An 18,407-nucleotide genomic window follows, 5' to 3' on the forward strand; every position below is an offset into this window, starting at 1 on the left:
AACTGAAGAAAATTTGCGGTTATTTGGTGTTTGTAAACTTGCCTAACCTTAAGGGTTAGGTCTCTTAAAGGGCACACTTACAGATGTGCACTTGCCAGGAGCTTGAGTGCTGAGCAGACCTTGGCCTTTGCATTTTGCTGAATAAACAGCAGCAACAAAAAATGAAGTGAATGAAAAGATTGATGGTTTGTTTGAATTAAATTAGTGAGCTTCATCACTATTTTTTAATTTCTTAAGGTACTGCATTTCAAAAGCAATAAACATAATGCCATAGTTTTTTCACTTCTTTTCTGGCTTGATATTTACATAGATTTACATGGAAGAATGAAAGAGAGAATATTTCTGGAGCCTGTGTAAGCTCTTCCATACGTTCAGGATTTGGAAACATTAATGTCTACTGCTTTTTGTCCATTTTAAGGAAGCCTGTTTGTCTTTTATCACATTGACTTCCCTTGATGTCTTCTAATGTTGTCTTCACTCAGACCCAAGGGTTGTGTTTGGGGGCTGTTACCCTCCTGAGCTAGAGAAGGCAGGGTGAATCTGTGCCCCAGGTGGAGGCTGCAGCCTTCTTCTTTTTAATTCTTAGACTCACAGTATTGAGTTTTTAGCCCTTGGCTCTCTATAACCTTTAGCTGCATAAGTATGGAATGTTCCATTTCAGAAATTTTTTTTGCAATTCCTTTTTTTCCCCTCAGGGTACACTCTCCTACAAAACCAGCCAGTTACTCAGTAAAGTGGACGATAGAAGAAAAAGAGCTGTTTGAACAAGGGCTGGTAAATAGAGCAATTTTTAATTTATAGTAAAGTAATTCTAGAAGCAAATATTGAATTACAGGATGAAATTAATTTATAGAAACTGGAAATTTCTTTTCAAATACAGTAATCACACCTATATTTTTTTTGTAGAGTGATAATGTTTGTAGTGTACAAGAGAATTCCTTTTAACTCATATCTAAATTACTAAAATATTAAAATAGATTTGGATCAGTATTTTAGATAATTTTCACTGTTTTTTTTTTGTTATTAAAAAAACCCAAGAAATTGAGCTATATCTACATACATGACACCAACTACCTGGATTAAAAGACAAAATTATTCAGTTATCTGATGTTTTTTCTCTTGAAAAAAACTTGTTGGGTAATTAGCTTTCTTTTTTATTCAGATATTTGGCATTGTACTCATGGTCTAAATATTTTAGCAAATTTAATTAAAGACCAGAAACATCTTTTGCATTTCTGTTACATTGAGATTTATTTAAATGTCTACAAGTTACATAATGGAAAATATATGTACGTCAATTTCTAAGTCTAAAAATACTCCTTAATATGAAGAAATCTTTAACGAAATATTCAGGAATTTTTCTTTTTTAACTATCGAGAGTAGATTGTATCTTTCCCTTTAATGTAATTGTTACTTAGTATTGTGCTAATTAATTTTGAAATTGTATATTTACATATATAGAATATTTATGTAGGATTCATGAATGCAAATTGAAATATCATTGTTAATGTTTCTACAGATCATGGAAACAAAATGTGCTTGTATTTTTATAGGTAGTCATCACTGTGACATCTATATATTCTTTGATGTTTTTATGTGAATACATAAACTATCTTGAGGGTTTTATCTCTTTCTGAGGTTTTTCTTCAGTACTGTCGATGTTTCTTATATTGATATTTAGTCTGTTGCATGATTGTCATTTATATAGTCTGACTTTAATGAACCAATCATTGATTTAAGATTGCTGACAGTTTTGGTGTTTTGCCCCTTACCAAAGACCGTAGATAGATAGACAGACAGACAGACAGACACAGATGCACAAACAGGTTGTGAATTTTTAGGTAATTATTTTTGGCATTGGCAGGGACTGTGTCTGCATGGTTCAAAATTCAGAAGGTGCCTGAAGTTGTGGGGTGTTAACTCTCCCTCTCACTCCTGTCTCAGCCTTCAGTTCTTTGCCTGATGTGACCATTGTCATCTGTTCTTTGTCTACCCTTCAAGAGAGATTTTGTCCCTATATAAACAAATATGCATTTATTTATATACATATGTAGATATCTACATATACATTAACAGATATTTTAAATTTACAATGTTTTCCCACAAAAATGCACGTTGCCGTTGGCTGTAGTCTCAGCCTTTTTTTTTTTTTTTTTAAGAAGACTGGCCCTGAGCTAGCATCCGTGCTTATCTTCCTCTACTTTATACGTGGGATGCCTCCCACAGCATGGTGTGCCAAGCGGTGCCATGTTCGCACCCGGGATCCGAACCGGGGAACCCCAGGCCGCCGAAGCGGAATGTACGCACTTAACCGCTGCGCCACCGGGCCAGCCCCAGTCCCAGCCTTCTTAATCTATTAACAGAGTTTGATCATCGACTGAACTCGCTCAGGCTTGAGGGAGGGGAGTTACGTGGTACTGAATGATGAAGGGAGGTTTTTCCTTCCCTTTGTTGAGTATAAGCTGTCCCCTTCTCTGTTTTGAAATTGATGAATTTTTTTTTTGCTTCTCTTGTTAGTGTCCCCTCTCCAATATTTGTAGTGCCCAAGCCCCTACAATCCCAACTGGTCACACTTTATCCAGATCTTTCCTGTCTTCAAAACTGCCCCATGCTACTAAGTTATCGATTTGCCTTATCCCACAATAAAGATAACTAATTCTTCAGTAAGTTGATCTCAGCTAGTTAAGAAAAGTCTTAAATAATGAGTTTATACTTACTAATAATTTTCCCAGAAGTACTTTCAGTTGTAAGAAATTGTCCCTATGTCAGATTTCCTCATGAATACCAGAAATAAGTGTATACGTTAAGCTTTATCATTTGGGCCTGGTCTTTGAAGAGTATTTACTACCGTAGGTCATGACTGCTTGGCCTGTCGATCTGGCCCTGGGATCAGCTTCCCTGAGTTGTGGCTGGGGTTTTTTTTTTCTCCCATAGTTTTAAGAATTCTAAAAACTTGGAATTGTTGAGCTACTTTAGGAAGTAGAGAGAATCTTATGTTGGAGATATCGTGAAGGAGATTTATGTGTCAAATGATAGACTTGATACCTAAAAATCCTTGTAGCTTTAAAGTTATATTGCATTCTTTTCTGTGCTTTGGAACACAGCAGAGCTCCCACCAGTTCTGTTTCCCACCGCGGTGTCAGTGTTAGCAGGCGCACAGCCTGTGACGGGAGAGGGCCAGGGAGGCACTGGTTGCAGGTCGCTTCACGTGTGATTCACTCTTGGAAGTCAGTTTTCTGTAAAAGTATCTGCTATGGGATGTAATGGCTATTGTAACAGGTGGAATCTGGGTAAAAAAAAATTTTTTTAATTATTCAATTGATTCTATAAATGGAAAATATAATCTGCCTCCCTTTCAGGCACTTGTTTTTTTAAAAAAAATTTAGATTTGGAACATCATAATATACAATATGAGTACGTGCTGTTAGGAATACGTAAAAATGATGGATCTTCGTTTAGATAGCTATAAAAAGAAAACCAATTTCTAAATAATTTTGGTCAGTTTTCAGAAGTCCAGATTCCAAAAGAAGAATGTGGGCTTTGATTTTCAGAGTCTTAGCTATGTATGAGGCTTCACTGTGTGTTTTAGGAAAGAAATAAAGATTGGGGGGTTTTTTAGGGTTTCTTTCTTAATGTGACAATTGCTTGGAATATTAGCAAGCAAGTTAATCAAAAGCTATTTCTTTTCCATTCTGATAACATAGGCTAAATTTGGCCGAAGGTGGACCAAAATTGCAAAGGTAGTTGGAAGTCGCACTGTTTTACAAGTGAAGAGTTATGCCAAACAGTACTTTAAAAATAAGGTAAGCAGAATATAAATATTCTAGTTAATAATGATAATATTTAAAATAAATAAATTTAGTAAGCAAAAATAGATCTTTAATTCAGGCATTGAAGTCTTAATATTCAAAGTTTTTATAGTGAAAGTATTTTATACCCATAAAGTACTCTACAAACGTTTATCTTCAAAAATGTCAAAGCATTATCTTCAGTGTTTTGAGTATTGCTATTAAATAGGTATTATGTTATTCCACTTAATTTCATACAGTTAATTAGAAGGACAAAATATTAATTGCTCAGAAACATCCTATAAAGCAAGTAGTATTCCACAAAGAAAACCTTAAAGGTCATTGTTTCCTGGAAAATATCTTTTCTTTTTAAATATTTGCATTATAGAAACTTTTAAGAATGATTAGAGTTTAGGGGCCATAAATTCTAACATTATTCTAAGATCTGTTTAATAGCAGTGAAACTTTTACAATTGTTATGAAGAATTGTCTGAAAACTTTAATAAATTGCGGTCTTCAGAAAGATATACTTATGGTCTAGTTTCTTAATCTTTCAAGTAATCTGTCTTATATTCAACCATGTAGTTTCGATATTTAGAATTTTTTAATATGTTCTGCTTGAGTTCTAGGAACATAATGACATAGAATTGGAAGTATCTTAAGTGAAATTGGTGTTTTCTTTTAATGTAAAGAATGAGTTTTACCCTGTACACAAGATTTGTCTAACTTCGTGTCATTTGCGCGTAGGAAGTAAGTAGCGGAATGGCTTCCTCATGCGTCAGTCATCTCTTAGGTCTTCTCACCAAGCAAAAGCAAAAGCGTTTCCAAGGCAGCTCTCCAAGGTTGAGGTATTATGCAACAGAGTAAAGCTTAACTTGGTTATTCCTACTTCCAAGCTTCTTAGACTAGAACATGCAGTACATCTTGGAGTGTCAGTTTTATTCAAAGACTTGGGGCGAAAGGGTACATTTTAATATAAAAAGAGACATTAATATATTGTGAAATATAATGCAAAATTTTATCTGAATTTTTAAGATAAAAACAGAAGACTTTGAATAAATAGCAAGGTTGTTAAAAGCTGTTTCAGGCTCTATGTCCAAATGTCCTTCTCCCTCCTGCTACCCTTTTGTTCTCCACTACACAGGAAGCTAGTTAACCTCCAATACAAGATTCTGGGTTTCTCTTGTGCTGCAGGGTCTGTAAATAATCTCTTGGGGGGCTGTCATCCCTCGGGTATGTCGGTCACCTATAAGATTTTTCAAAAACTCTGTATGTAAAGATTTTATTTAAAATCATATATGCTCATTGACATTCATTTTCCTTTCCTTATTACATTATCAGATATTTATGGCAGATATAGAACATAATTTCATGCCTTAAATTATAAGCTCTATAATATTAGCACTATGTTAACCTGTGAAAAAGTTTTTTTTCTATTGTCTCTGTATTTAAGTGAAAGATGATTTTAATTTACCAAGTAGAGATATGTGAGATAGATTCCTTTAAATAAAGGATTATTTAGCTTTATAAATAATGATCAGAGGCTGGCCTGGTGCCGGAGTGGTTAAGTGCGCACATTCCACTTCAGCGGCCCGGGGTTTGCTGGTTCAGATCCCAGATGCAGACATGGCACTGCTTGGCAAGCCATGCTGTGGTAGGCGTCCCACATATAAAGTAGAGGAAGATGGGCATGGATGTTATCTCAGAGCCAGTGTTCCTCAGCAAAAAGAGGAGGATTGGCAGCAGATGTTAGCTCAGAGCTAATCTTCCTCAAAAAAAAAAAAAAGAAAAAGATCAGCTGAGGTATCAGACATTCTGAGAAATAAGGCTTTGAAGATATTTTAATATCTTAGAGAAGATCTCTTAGTCTGGTAGTTGTTACTTGTTTCTCTGTGGTTCATCTGAGCCAGATCCCTATTTCAACCTTAATATTGAAAAATTAGTAGTAGTTCTTTATAGGTCATGATTATTTAATTAATAAAGATCACCAGACCATGAATGAGTCAACTATATTTATGGAAATTTTAAATGATTATCTTGTACATTTAAAATGCAGTTGTAAACCCTTTGAAGAAAAGCACAATAAAGATTTAATATACCATTGACATATACTCAGTTTAGTAGCATTGTATTTATCCTATTTTTTTGTGCCAGTGATTAAATTTTAAAATGTTGATATTATGGGGATTTCATCTTGATTTTTAATAAGGTAAAATTAGATGGTCCAGAGAAGGAAACACCAGATCAGAAGAACGGCAGTGATCTTCAGATTAAAAATGAAGATAAAGGCACAGAGGCGTGGACACCATCAGGTTTAAGGGGACGTGCCGATCCCAACTTGAATGCTGTCAAAATTGAAAAGTTATCTGATGATGAGGAAGTAAACATCACAGATGAGGCAGATGAGTTGACTGCTCAAGCTCCCCAAAAGAATCCTAGCAGTGATTTTTTATTAGACATTCCTAATAGTAAACATCATGAAACCAGTCAAGTAGAGGTCAGTGCTTCTGACAGCCAGGAAGATCCCATTTCTAAATCTTCTAAGGAATATCTTCAGAATATAAAGCAAGGTGAGATGGAAACACTTTCAAGCTCAGGAATTTCATTTTGGACTGAAAAACAGAGCACAAGTGACAAAAAATCAGTTGAATTAAATGATCAGAAATGTAATAAACTGATGAAGAACTGTGATAAGCATGATGGAAATGGAGTAACAGATGATGCCAGGCACTTGCCTTCTCCAGAGCCTTGTGAGGCTCAGAAAGATTTGAGTGATAATGAAATGCTTTTTCATTCTTCCTGCCAAGTGGAGGAGGAGAGCCATGAGGAAGAAGAGCTGAAGCCACCAGAACAAGAAGTAGAAATAGATAGAGATGTCATTCAAGAAGAAGAAAAGCAAGCAATTCCTGAGTTTTTTGAGGGGCGACAAGCTAAAACACCAGAACGCTATTTGAAAATTAGGAATTACATTTTGGATCAGTGGTAAGGAAGAATTATATTTTAGATGCTATTTTAAGATTTAACGAACTCTAGAGTGTTTTAATTAGCCCTATGCAGAATTTAATATTGTACATTGCTAGTGATCCAGAGAGCTTTAACATGGTAATATACTTCAATAGGTAAGACTTAAAATTTCTCAGAGTGAAACTTTTTGAAAGTTTGGTCAATACTGTCTTCAATAGCTATTTTAACCCATCAGTCTATTCATTAAGAGTGTTTAGTCCTGGGAAAAAAAGGGAATAGATGATCGCCTTAAGAAGCCAGTTCTTAGGACAGTGTTAGGAAGGCGCAGAAAACACTGCTGCACTGGAAGATGGGGAGTGCCTTTCCCAGTCTGTCACGCACTTTGAAGTACAAAGAACGAAAACTTTGGTGACAGAAGGATAGTGTCATTAAATGTAGCTGGGTTTCAGAAACCCTTCTAAATAGCTGCCTTAAATGCTTTCAGCTTTGACCTTGTAGCATAATATTTTAATAATTCCTTCATCCAGCTTCATTAGGATACAGGAATTTTCTGATACATGAAGTTTACCCTCCAAATTGTCAGTACCTTTTATTTGAATTATTTTAGTGAAGGATGGGGAACAAACCAAAAAACTTCCCGCCTTATTAGTCTAAGTGCTCTGAAAATAATTTGGATTTTTCATAATAGTTAAATTAAGGCATCATCAAACATTCATAGTTGTTACTGCTTCAGGAGCTACTGAATCGTGTAGGGCCATCTTTACAGAGGGCTTCTGCTATAACCTAGGAAGATTATCAGAGGAAAACAACCAGACTTATTAAAACCTTCATTTTGTACACACAATATTAAGTAATTTGGGTTTTAAAGATAGCCCTATTCTAAAAGAAAGATTTTTGGTCTTGTACTTGACTCGTGGTTATCTTGTAAATGGTTAAGATTGCTAAAAGTAAAACTTGTAGATAAGTGTGGTATCAGAGTAAAGAATATTTACGAGGTGCAATTCCTGACATTTGCCTAGTGCTTTACAGTTTACAGGGAGCTCTTTTGTGTCAGCTGTTTCCTCACAGCAATCCTGTAGAACCGGCGGGTGTTTGAAAGAGCAGTTCTGAGGTTGACCCGCCTTTGATTATGCAGCCAGCTACTGACAGAAGAAAGCCTTCTGTAGATCATTCTTCCCGTTATTTCACATTGCCTAATTCACACTATGAAAAAAGACAAATTAAATTAGCTCTCTATTGGTATCAAATTTGTTTTTGAAAATAAGAGTATGACTGGCCAAAATTGAAGGTCTTCAGAGTCATAACTAACTCAAAAATGTCTATATAAATCATCAGTGAGTACTTAATGTTACTTTAATCAAATTCCACTTGTTACTTTGAAGTTTTGATTTTAAATGAGGCAGAATAATTTATATAGGTAGTATAAATTATATGGCAGTAGTTTCCTAATGTCATTTGCCTTAGTTCATGAAACCGGTTGAATGTGGCTGTTTCACTATGGTGACTGAGCAGAACAGTGTGAAAGCAAGAAGAAAGGTTTTGTACAGGAACTCAAATGTCTGCTCTTCAGAAATAGAACAGAGTGATTAGGGACTGGAGGTGGTGTTAAAATAGAAGGAAGAGTTAGAGTTTTAAAAAGAAACAGAGGCCTGCTTGATTTGCTTGTGGCTTAAAGATCTTTTCATAAAAGCACATGGAATTGACTCCCTGTTTGGGGACACCTTTACTAAAATAGTAGCTGATACCATTATTGAAGGCCTGTCAAATGCTGTGCATTGTATTTAAATCATCTCCATTCCTCTTGACAACCTTGTCCTCATTTTGAGATATGAGAAAAGTGAGGTTCAGAGAGGAGAAGGAACTTGTTCTGGGTCACAGTAGGTGAAGGTGATTCCAGAGTCTGCAGTCCTGACTCATTATTTTCACACTTTCTGCTCGGCCCTCGACCCAGACTTCTTGCTCTGCCTGGATGATTCCGCCTCCCAGATCCTGACGAATCTTGCTTGTGCACAGAGGAAATTAGCGGCCTTCCCTGAGTGCCCTGTGTAAAGTAGCTCACATACCTTCTCTGTCTCATTCCATACCTTGTGTTTAATTTATCTTCATAGAACTTCCTACCACTGAAAATATTGTCTTTGTATTTGTGTGTAGTGTCCTCTTCCTCGCCATCCCCTGAGATAAAGCAGGCTCCACGAGGGCAGATCTTGGTTTTGTTCAGTTTCATCCCTAGTGCTTAGGACAGTGCTTGGGGCGCAGAAGGCGCTGTCTGTGCGGGGAAGCTGGAACCAGTGAGTCAGTGTGGATCTTCAACAGGGATTTTAGAGGCCTTGCTGTTGGTTCACTGCTGGACTAGCGCTGGGCTCTGTTTGAAGCCTTTGACTCGATTGATCCTTGATTAGATCAGTTCACTTCTGGATTCTGACAGTTCTTTGGTAGCCTCTTATACTGTGCTCATTCCTGCTTCCCCGCTCCCGTTTGTGCGGTTCGTTTCCTTTTCTTGGAAGACACTGAAATCTCAGCTTTTCAGCGGAACTTCTGATACCTCCCACATCACAAATTACTTTTTACCCTCCCTGAACGTGTGTAGAATTTATGATTTTAAACTTGGTCTCTGCTTAGAGGCCTTCCCTAGACACCCTGTGTAAAATCTCTGTGCCTGTTTGTCTCACCCGCTCCCCTTAGCCTTCTTACTTTTCCTTCCTAGCACTTACTGCTACCTGACAATATCATACGTACAATTCATAAATGTATTGACTGTCTCCGCCATTAGAATGTAAGGTCAGGAACTTTGTGTTCATCTCTGTATCCTTAGTGCATAGAACAATGCCTGGTGCGTAGGACACAAAATAAGTATTTATAGAATAAAATAAAGATTGAATAAGAAATACCTATGTTATACGAGCTATCTGAATACTTGGTTTATAATATGTGTTTCAGCCCTGACTGTCACTTCCTTAAGTAAGTGCTTTAATCCTTCTCATCTTGTTGTTTCCTCATCTCTAAAATAAGAATAAGAAAATCTACTCTGTAGAGTTGTTGTGAGGATTAAGGTTATGTAACTCTTAGTACAGCACCTACACTTAGGCTAGCATAAGCACTCAGTCATCGTTGCTACTATTATTAGGGTCACTGTTACTCTTAAACTTTATATTCTACTATCTGGCATGGTACATTAAGTATATTCAGTAAACGTGTTTTATTATATACCTCTTATTTCTTTCATAGTCTCTGGACATTTCTTGATTCCTTTGGAATCTTCTGTACTATCTATTTCTGTTTTCTACCGAGAGTAAGCACTTAATATTTATTGGTATAATGGTTAAAAACTAATGAAACTTTTAAGCATTTATAAGGTAGCTTATAATTATAAGATACTGTCCAGTAAAGTAAAAGTAGATGAACACAAGTAATATATTAAAAATTCAAAAAGTTTAATACTAAATACTTTCAATATATTATGAAAGTGCCCTTTTTATTCAAAGATTCGTCTTGAATTTGGATCTGTAGATAAGTAAGCTTCTGAACTTCAAAGTTGTGGGATAACTGGAATCTATTGAATTTAATATTGAGGAAGAAACGTGTAAAAGTCACACTATACTTGTAAGTTATTGTATTATTTAAAGGTATTTTAGAAAAAAGTACACTTGGGTGTTATATATTAACATTGTATTTACTACACGTTTACATATTAGAGGGAGTAAATTTTTAAGATGTTTCAGATATTAAAAGTTTTCTCCATAAATCTTTTTTTCATGTTTTTGTTTATCCAAAATAATTGTACTTCCATCTCTTAATTAGGGAGATATGCAAACCGAAATACTTAAATAAGACCTCAGTACGTCCTGGCCTGAAGAACTGTGGGGATGTTAATTGTATTGGACGGATTCATACATACCTCGAGTTGATAGGAGCAATCAATTTTGGATGTGGTAAAAATAAAAACCCAACAGCACCTTTACTCAACCTTTTTCATCCTCATAGCACCTCTTAATTTCTTCGATGCTTAGAATTCAAGTAGATTTAGTATAGATATAGAATTCAGAAAGATGATCTAACATTATGGAATAAATGTGTTACTGATATTTTGTTGTAAAACAGATTTCTGTTGATTATACTGTATTTCCCTTTAATCTAGAGTGAAAATTGGTGGTGTGATTTTTAAGGGAAAAATATTCAGTCTAAGTAGTAGAAATAATTTAAGAATACAGTTCTTTGTCAAGTAAAAGTAATTTTATGAAAAATCTAATAGCCCATTTAATTTGCAAATACAGGATTAATGTTAGAAATACTGTCTAGCACTGTTTAAATAAAGGAAATAGTTTATGAGGCTCTACACTTTAATAAAAGTGTCAAAATATTTTTCATGGAAGAAAGTTTCTTTCGTCCTAGTTTTTCTCAAATTTAAAGTCAATCAATATGCATATTTTTATATACGTTGTGCCCTTTTATTGAATTAACACGACAGAAACATTTTGAAGAAAGATAATAGCCATAGGTGCAAAGTGACAAGGTAATTAGAACCTTGTACCCATGGTTTGAGAAGAGTATGTTCTATATTCTGTGTCAATGAAAAGACAACTAACCAGAAAACTTCCTGTCATCAGAGACGATTTCGTTTCATGGAGAGAGAGATGGAGTTTACAGTGTGCCCTAGGACCTGTACTTCATTTCAGTGTCTTTGTTTGCCCAAAGCACTGTCTGTTGGGACTGGCTTTTCAGGAAAGCTGAGGTATCATACCTTCCTCAGCCACTAAAAGAAAAATGAAATCATGTTTTTTGTGTTAGATTTCCAAAGTTAGTAAAATGGGCTTAGCACTCATTTAATCAGAAATTAAACAAATAACCCATTTCCTAGCTATCCCATTTTATTGAGATTTTCTTATAATAATAGCATTACTGTTATGTGAGAACTACCAAGTAACACATCAAAGGCGTGATTGTGGAATCAAATAGAAGCTCGTGTATAAAAAATCATAGAAATCAGCTTATAGTTGATAGTCAGTGTAGATGTGGCTTCCTGTTTAGCCAGTGAGTTTGCTAAAGTAATCGACTGTTGTCCTCAACTTCCATTAGAGCAGGCTGTGTATAGCAGGCCGCAGCCGGTCGGTAAAGTTCGGATCCGGGACAGGAAAGAGGCAGTGGAAGCGCGCCAGCTCGCCCAGCGTCTGCAGTCCATGGTGAGCGGCCACCTCTTGCGTTAAGTGACCTCTCCAAATTGCTCCTTTCCTGGTGAAGTCACGCACTTCTACTTTTCTTCAGCTGTTTGACAGACGGCCGTTTGGTGAAGAACAGGTTTTCTCTTGTATTTCATCTTAGCCATACACTTTTCTGGTTTCCGTTCAGTTTCGTGTTGGTTTATGAGGCAAAAACAAACCAAAAACACCTCAGAATTCACTGACAAACTTTACACAGCATAATATTTTGCTAAAGAGGTCTTAGACTGCTTGGTTTTGATTTCTAAGTCTAAATCTTTTCAAACTATACAGTTAAGCTCTTTTTATCTATTTCAGTTATTTTTTGTTTGCTTAAAATTCTTAAGATTCAAGTTGTTGGAATAGCTATCAGAAATGTTTTAGCCTTTATTTTTAATTCTTGAGGTTAGTGAGTTTTACAGTATTTTAAAATTCATGAATCTTATTTTAAAAACAATTCAACCAGCAAGTCTCCTAAAAGGCAGAGTTATATTCTGATCTTATTGGTTTTACTAATAAGGTAGAATTGTTAAATTGGTAATAGGTGAGAGAAATGAAAAAAGTATACATGATAGAGTGGCTATTTTTCTCAGAGTATTTAGGCTGCAGCCATCTCTACCTAGACGTCCTTCATTGAGAAAGGATGTTTTCAAATGTATCGCTGGAGATGGCGCTAGTAACAGACTGGCTTCTAGCAGCTGGGCCGTTTCAGAGGCTTCAGTATTGAGGTTTGCCAAACTGGGTCTTGGTAATCCAGTCAACCAACTTTGTAGTTTTTACTATTTGATTTAACTAGGCAATCTTTTCCTTTCTAAGGCTGAGATATAATTATTTTGCTTCTGGTTTGCAATATTATACCTCTTGCTGTGTTTTTTTGCAAGTTTTCTCCCACAAGTAAGGTTGAAAGGGAAGTCATTTTCTTGGTGGTTCTTTCTGATCTTAAAAGTATTTTTTATCCTGGTGTTTTAGCTCCCAAATGGTGAAAGGAAATGAAAATTAAGAAATCTAAGAAAAATTCAGAAAATCATCACTGATTTATTTCTGAGCAGAGTGCTGACTATTGAACATAAATTAATAAAATAAAATTTAGTCAGGCATTGCTAATCAGACATAATATTTTAATGGAGAAGTTAATTGGTGTTTAGAAAATTATCATTCTGGTTTTATATATTAATGTGCTGTGATTTCGCCAAGTTAATCTTGTTACCTTTTGCTTTATTTTAATCTCATCACAGCGCACAAGGAGACGTAGGGTCCGAGACCCCTGGGGAAATTGGTGTAATGCAAAAGACTTAGAAGGACAAACATTTGAGGTAACTATGACCTTTTCTTGTCTTTTTTTTTTTTTTTGCTGGGAAAGATTTCCCTTGAGCTAACATCTGTTGCCAGTCGTCCTCTCTCTTTTTTTTCTTTTTCCTCCCTACACAGCTATATATTTTAGTTGTAAGTCCTTCTAGTTCTTCCATATGAGCTGCCACCACAGCATGGCTGCTGACAGACAGACAAGTGGTGTGGTTCTGCACCCAGGAACTGAACCCAGGCTGCTGAAGCAGAGCACACCGAGCTTTAACTCCTTGGCCATCTGGGCTGGCTCTGTATTAGTGTATCTCAACTCACATGTATTACACTTGTTTTACATGTCTACTTCTATAGGTCTCCTTCTCACGTTAATTTGTTTGTCTGGAAGTCACCAATAAACAAAGTAGAAAGCATTGGTGGCGCAATTAACTAGGAATTCGACTCATCTTCAGAACTTTCTCTCTCTTTACATTCTGGTCTCTAGCTCAAGAATATCTGTTAGGGTGCCAGGAAGTTGGTATGCCCAGTTCATTTCAATAAATATTTATTGAGTGATGTTCTGATACACCAATTAAAAGATTGTCCCAAAGGTGAGACATAAATTGAATTACAAATATTAAAGTGTTATTTCTACTAATAAAAACTATAGGCCTAAAAAGAAACATAGGCAACGAATGTGTGTATGTATACACACACGTAGTCTGTGCATACATCATTTGTCTGGGAACCAGTGCAGTAGAATGGAAAGAATGTGAATGTGGACTTACCAGCTTTGTTACCTTGAACAGTTTCTTAAACTCACTGAATCTCAGGTGGTTATTTATAAAGTGTGAGTAGTAATACCTCCCTCAAAAGATTGTTGTGAAAATTAAGTGATATAAATGAAATAAAATATATGAAGGTCTTAGTACTAGGTACTTAGTAAGCGTTGCATGTGTGTGACTCAGTAAATGTTAGTTCTCTTCTTTCTCTCTTCCCTACTCCCTGCCCCTACCCTCACACCTGAGCACTGTTCTAGGCACCACAATTAGTAATACATGGTTTCTAGAAGGAACTTAAATTTCTGGTAGGAAAGAGAAAACCTGTGGTAAGTTCCATAAGGTTGGTCCCAAGAAATATGAGGTCCTCCCAAAGGGTGTGATGAGGGCGAGTTTCACAGAAGATGTGGTGTTTCATCTGTGACATGAAGGGTGAGCAGTAGAATCTCCAAATGTAGGAAAGTAGGTGAGGGTACTCCAGGCTGAGGGATCGGCATAAGCAGGCGTACAGATGTGGGGAGATAGCAGACGCATTCTGCAAAAGGTGCGTAGTTAATCTGGACTAGAGTGTAAGCTTGGTGGTAGAAATAGAATGAAAGAGACTTATTTTACTTTATACTTATATAGGACTTACTGTGTGTCAGACACTGTTGTCAGTATTTCACGAACATTAACTCATTTAGTCTTCACAATAGCACTGTGACATTGTCACTGCCATTATTATTCTCATTTTAAAGATGAGGAAATTGAAGCACAGAAGCCTTCAGTAACTTGGCCAGGGTCACCTAGCTAGTAAGTAGCAGAGCCAGGATTCTGCCTCCAGAATCGTGCTGTTTATCATTATGCTGTCATGTCTCTTGGTTGGGAAAGAAAATTCAACACACTAGGATTGGTGACTAGAAATGGGAAATGACTGAGAGGAAAGGCTCAGGTGATTCTGAGGCTTTTCAACCTGGGTGACAGATACCATCGATTGAAACGGGCAAGTCAAGAGAAGGAGTAAATTTTAGGTTTAGTATGGCTCTGTATTTTGGAACAATTTTTTTATATATTATCCAGCATTTCTGTTTGTGAGTAGCAAGAAGGAGCGACATCGACATCACTTTGTCTTGTTCTCACATGCCCTCGAATATGGTCTTAAAGGAGTATTTCTTTTAAGTTAATTCTGCCTGTCAGTGGTTGATGGACTCTTTGATCACCATGGTGTCTGTTTTAGCATCTCTCTGCTGAGGAGTTGGCGAGAAGAAGAGAAGAGGGAAAATGCAAGCCTGTTAAATCTTCAAAAGGGCCAAGACCAACAAAAAGGTGATTCTTTTTAACTTATCACAAATGATTAGAAGATATACGGAAAAAATATCCAATATAGCAACATTATATTCTTCACATTAAGTTTAAGAATACTGCTGAAATTTTTGAAGTTTTTTATTTCACTGATAGGCAATTTAGGAGACCTTGAGCAAAAGTTTAATTTGTTCAGGTTCAGTGAATATAGGATCCAACATGTGTTGTAAAGGGGACCTGGTTATGACAGGTGGTCTTTCAGCTCCTTAGACCTTATGAATAGGTAAACTCATGAAATGACTAGTTCTCTCTTTGGTCGGTGCTGATGTTAGCAAGGTTTTGTTTTTTAATCTAAAATTTGTAACTTGTAGCATTAAGGGTCATCAAGTAAGTTAAATGCCTTGATTTTCTAGACCCTCACTTCCTGCAGATGCCCCATTGAATAGACTATAGTTTTGTGTCCCTTTTAAAACAAGACATCCAGGAATGCCACTGGGTCTTTTTCAGTGGAAAATGCCCTGATACTTAACCAGTATGTCCTTGGGTGGGTTACTTAAAGCCTTTATAAGCCTTGGGTCCTCATTTGTAAAATAATAACTATAATAGCTAACATTGTTACCTGCATTTTAAGCACTTCGTGTATATTAACTCATTTAATCCTCATAACAACACTATGCAGTAGTTAATATTATTCCCATTTTATAGATGAGGACACTGAGAGGCACAAAGAGGTTGAGTAACTCACCCATGCTTATTAGTGGTGGAGCTGTGATTTAAACCCAGGCATTAAGGCTTGAGAATCCATATTCCTAGCAATTACATTATATATCACCTCTCTAAAATAAAAATAAAAATGTGCAGTTGTTAGAATAAATTAAATCAGATAGACTGTAAAAATATTGTCACGCATAAGCTGGGACTCCTCATCTAGTATCTGTTTGATTTTCTGAATCTAAAAGTGAGACACATTTATTGTGATTTTCACGTCATTGTTCCAGTTTGTCAGAATCCTCGTGAATCCAGATCCACTTTTCTCACGTTAGCCTTCGTAGCTTTGAATCATCAACAGTTCAGTAAGCTCGCCTTGTGCCCCATTGATCACTGATTAAAATGTGTAACTGAGATAAATGCAAACCTCTGACATCGTTGTTCAATCAGCTATACATTGCCACAATTAACACATATTTCTTTGTCTTATACAGAAGAATCATCATAGCAGATGTCTTGCTTACATTCAGAGGAAATATATTTGAATCTTTGTGTGTCTGCTGGTTTCTAGCAGATCATTCCTATGGAAAATAAAATTTAGGTTTTACTTATGATAACTTATATTTTCATGAACCCATTATTTTTCTTAGTAGTCACCTCTTCACTTACTAAAGGTTCAGAAATCAGCTGTTTAATACTTTTCTAGAATCTTCCAGTTGTTCAACATCTGATTTTCTGCTTCTAAAGTCTGCTGTTTTATGTTTTGAAAACAAGCCCAGTAATTGCCTATCCTCAGTCCCCCGATTATTTTCCCATTCTCTACAGCTCCTCAGAGAAGGTTGACTGGTTTCCCATTACGGTTCTTCAGTGCTATGGGACACATATGCTCTCTTTCTGTTTTCTCATCCATCTTGGCTTTTAGTTTCTTTTTATTTGTGTTGATTAAGCACTATCTAACTTGAAGAGCTTTCTTCTTCATTCAACAAATACTTTTTGAATGCCTGCTGTGTGTCAGGCACTGTTCTAGGCACTTGGAATACAGTTTTCAGCAAAACGAAGGGTCTCATCTCCTCGTGCTAACTGTTTCTGGTGTAATAGGAGCTAAATAGTCCTGCTCTTTTCCAGTTGTGTTGACATGAGCATGTTCCTTGTTTGTTTGACTTTTTTCTTTCTCTGAACGTAGCCTAAAAAAACCTTTTTATCGTTCTTAATATTTTCTTCTGCTTTTGAATCTAGCCTTGCTTAGGTGCTTCTCTTTCCATCTTTTTTTACTTTTTCATTTTAAAATATGAGTTTATCACAGAACTTTCTATATATGTTAATTTCTTTAGTGGACATGTTTGTCATTTATTCATTCAACAAATATTTATTGAGTCCTCACTCTGTGCTGAGCACGTTATTGTACTGACAAGTGTTTTTGAGAAACTTCCATCTTTCTTGAACTTCCCTTTCCCAATTAATGTCAAGGAATTGGTTACATTTTCAGTGAACTTTTTGAAACCTGTTTTCAGTATAGAATACATGTCTGCCAATTTGTAATGTTCTCTTTGAATGTTAAAAGAAATTAAGACTGTAGAATTACTTCCTCTCAAAGGTCCTGTCATTTCCCGTATTTTTTTATCAAGTCCAAAAGACCAACGCTGCTTTCAAAAGGGCTGTACAGAATGTCCTAAGAAATTCTCCTAGTTTAACATTTTTCTCACTCAGAATTTAGGTTTAGATTGTTGATATACATTTTCAAATTTGTAAATAAATGGTTTTTTTTTTTATCTTGTCACTGAGATTATACTAGAAATGAAATGTTCTTTCTTTTTCAGCTCATTTGATCCCTTCCAACTGATACCTTGTAATGTTTTCAGTGAAGAAAAGCAGGTACTACTTATGTGTCACTGAATGACCATGAATAATGCTCCTGTCAGACATGAAATGTTTCTTCTTTTTCTGTCCGTGCAAGGCATTTGTATGTGAAAGATTGGACAGGGCAAGGTACATTAAGGGTCAGATGAATGATACAGATGGAAAATGAGAGAGGATTTCTCCATGTTGGGGTTTTGATTAATGTTTTTTACAGTCTTGTCTACTGAGCCTTGATGGGTGGTGAGAACGTGGTGTGATAGGTAGAGGAGAGAAGGGGGACACTCCAGACAGGGAGAATGATATCTGTATTTTTATGCTCCCCCATTTTTTTTTTTTTTATATTTCAGGAGCCATTTCAGGTGAAAGTGGCTTCAGAAGCACTTTTAATAATGGATTTGGTAAGGATCATCTATTGTGTTTACTTAGTTATTCTGATTTCTATTCTTGTGTATTTTTATTGCAGGCATAAGAGAGTATGGAAGACGTGTATTTTGGATCTTAACTATCCTCTTTTACAAAGAATCTAAAAATAAGTCTTTTCTTTTGGAGAAAAGCCAAAC

At 36.0% G+C, this 18,407-nt stretch overlaps 1 protein-coding gene across 12 annotated transcripts in view; it reads left to right on the plus strand.

Annotated features, from left to right (window-relative positions):
- MYSM1 (Myb like, SWIRM and MPN domains 1) overlaps nucleotides 1-18,407 on the plus strand; it is a 40,601-nt gene that overhangs the window by 8,705 nt on the left and 13,489 nt on the right. For 9 of the 12 annotated variants that reach the window (XM_044770915.2, XM_070509791.1, XM_044770917.2 and 6 more), the window contains 9 exons: nucleotides 696-774; nucleotides 3,705-3,803; nucleotides 5,998-6,770; nucleotides 10,551-10,681; nucleotides 11,826-11,929; nucleotides 13,180-13,257; nucleotides 15,218-15,306; nucleotides 17,808-17,862; nucleotides 18,195-18,245. In XM_044770915.2, the coding sequence (XP_044626850.1) occupies nucleotides 696-774; nucleotides 3,705-3,803; nucleotides 5,998-6,770; nucleotides 10,551-10,681; nucleotides 11,826-11,929; nucleotides 13,180-13,257; nucleotides 15,218-15,306; nucleotides 17,808-17,862; nucleotides 18,195-18,245 (1,459 nt within the window). Of the gene's footprint in view, nucleotides 1-695; nucleotides 775-3,704; nucleotides 3,804-4,429; nucleotides 4,637-5,997; nucleotides 6,771-10,550; nucleotides 10,682-11,825; nucleotides 11,930-13,179; nucleotides 13,258-15,217; nucleotides 15,307-17,807; nucleotides 17,863-18,194; nucleotides 18,246-18,407 lie in introns of those variants that run through there. The other 3 variants (XM_070509799.1, XM_044770923.2, XM_070509800.1) reach the window with 3 other exon arrangements.

The sequence above is a fragment of the Equus asinus genome, chromosome 5, assembly GCF_041296235.1.
Source record: "Equus asinus isolate D_3611 breed Donkey chromosome 5, EquAss-T2T_v2, whole genome shotgun sequence".
NCBI classification, from domain to species: Eukaryota; Metazoa; Chordata; class Mammalia; order Perissodactyla; family Equidae; genus Equus; species Equus asinus.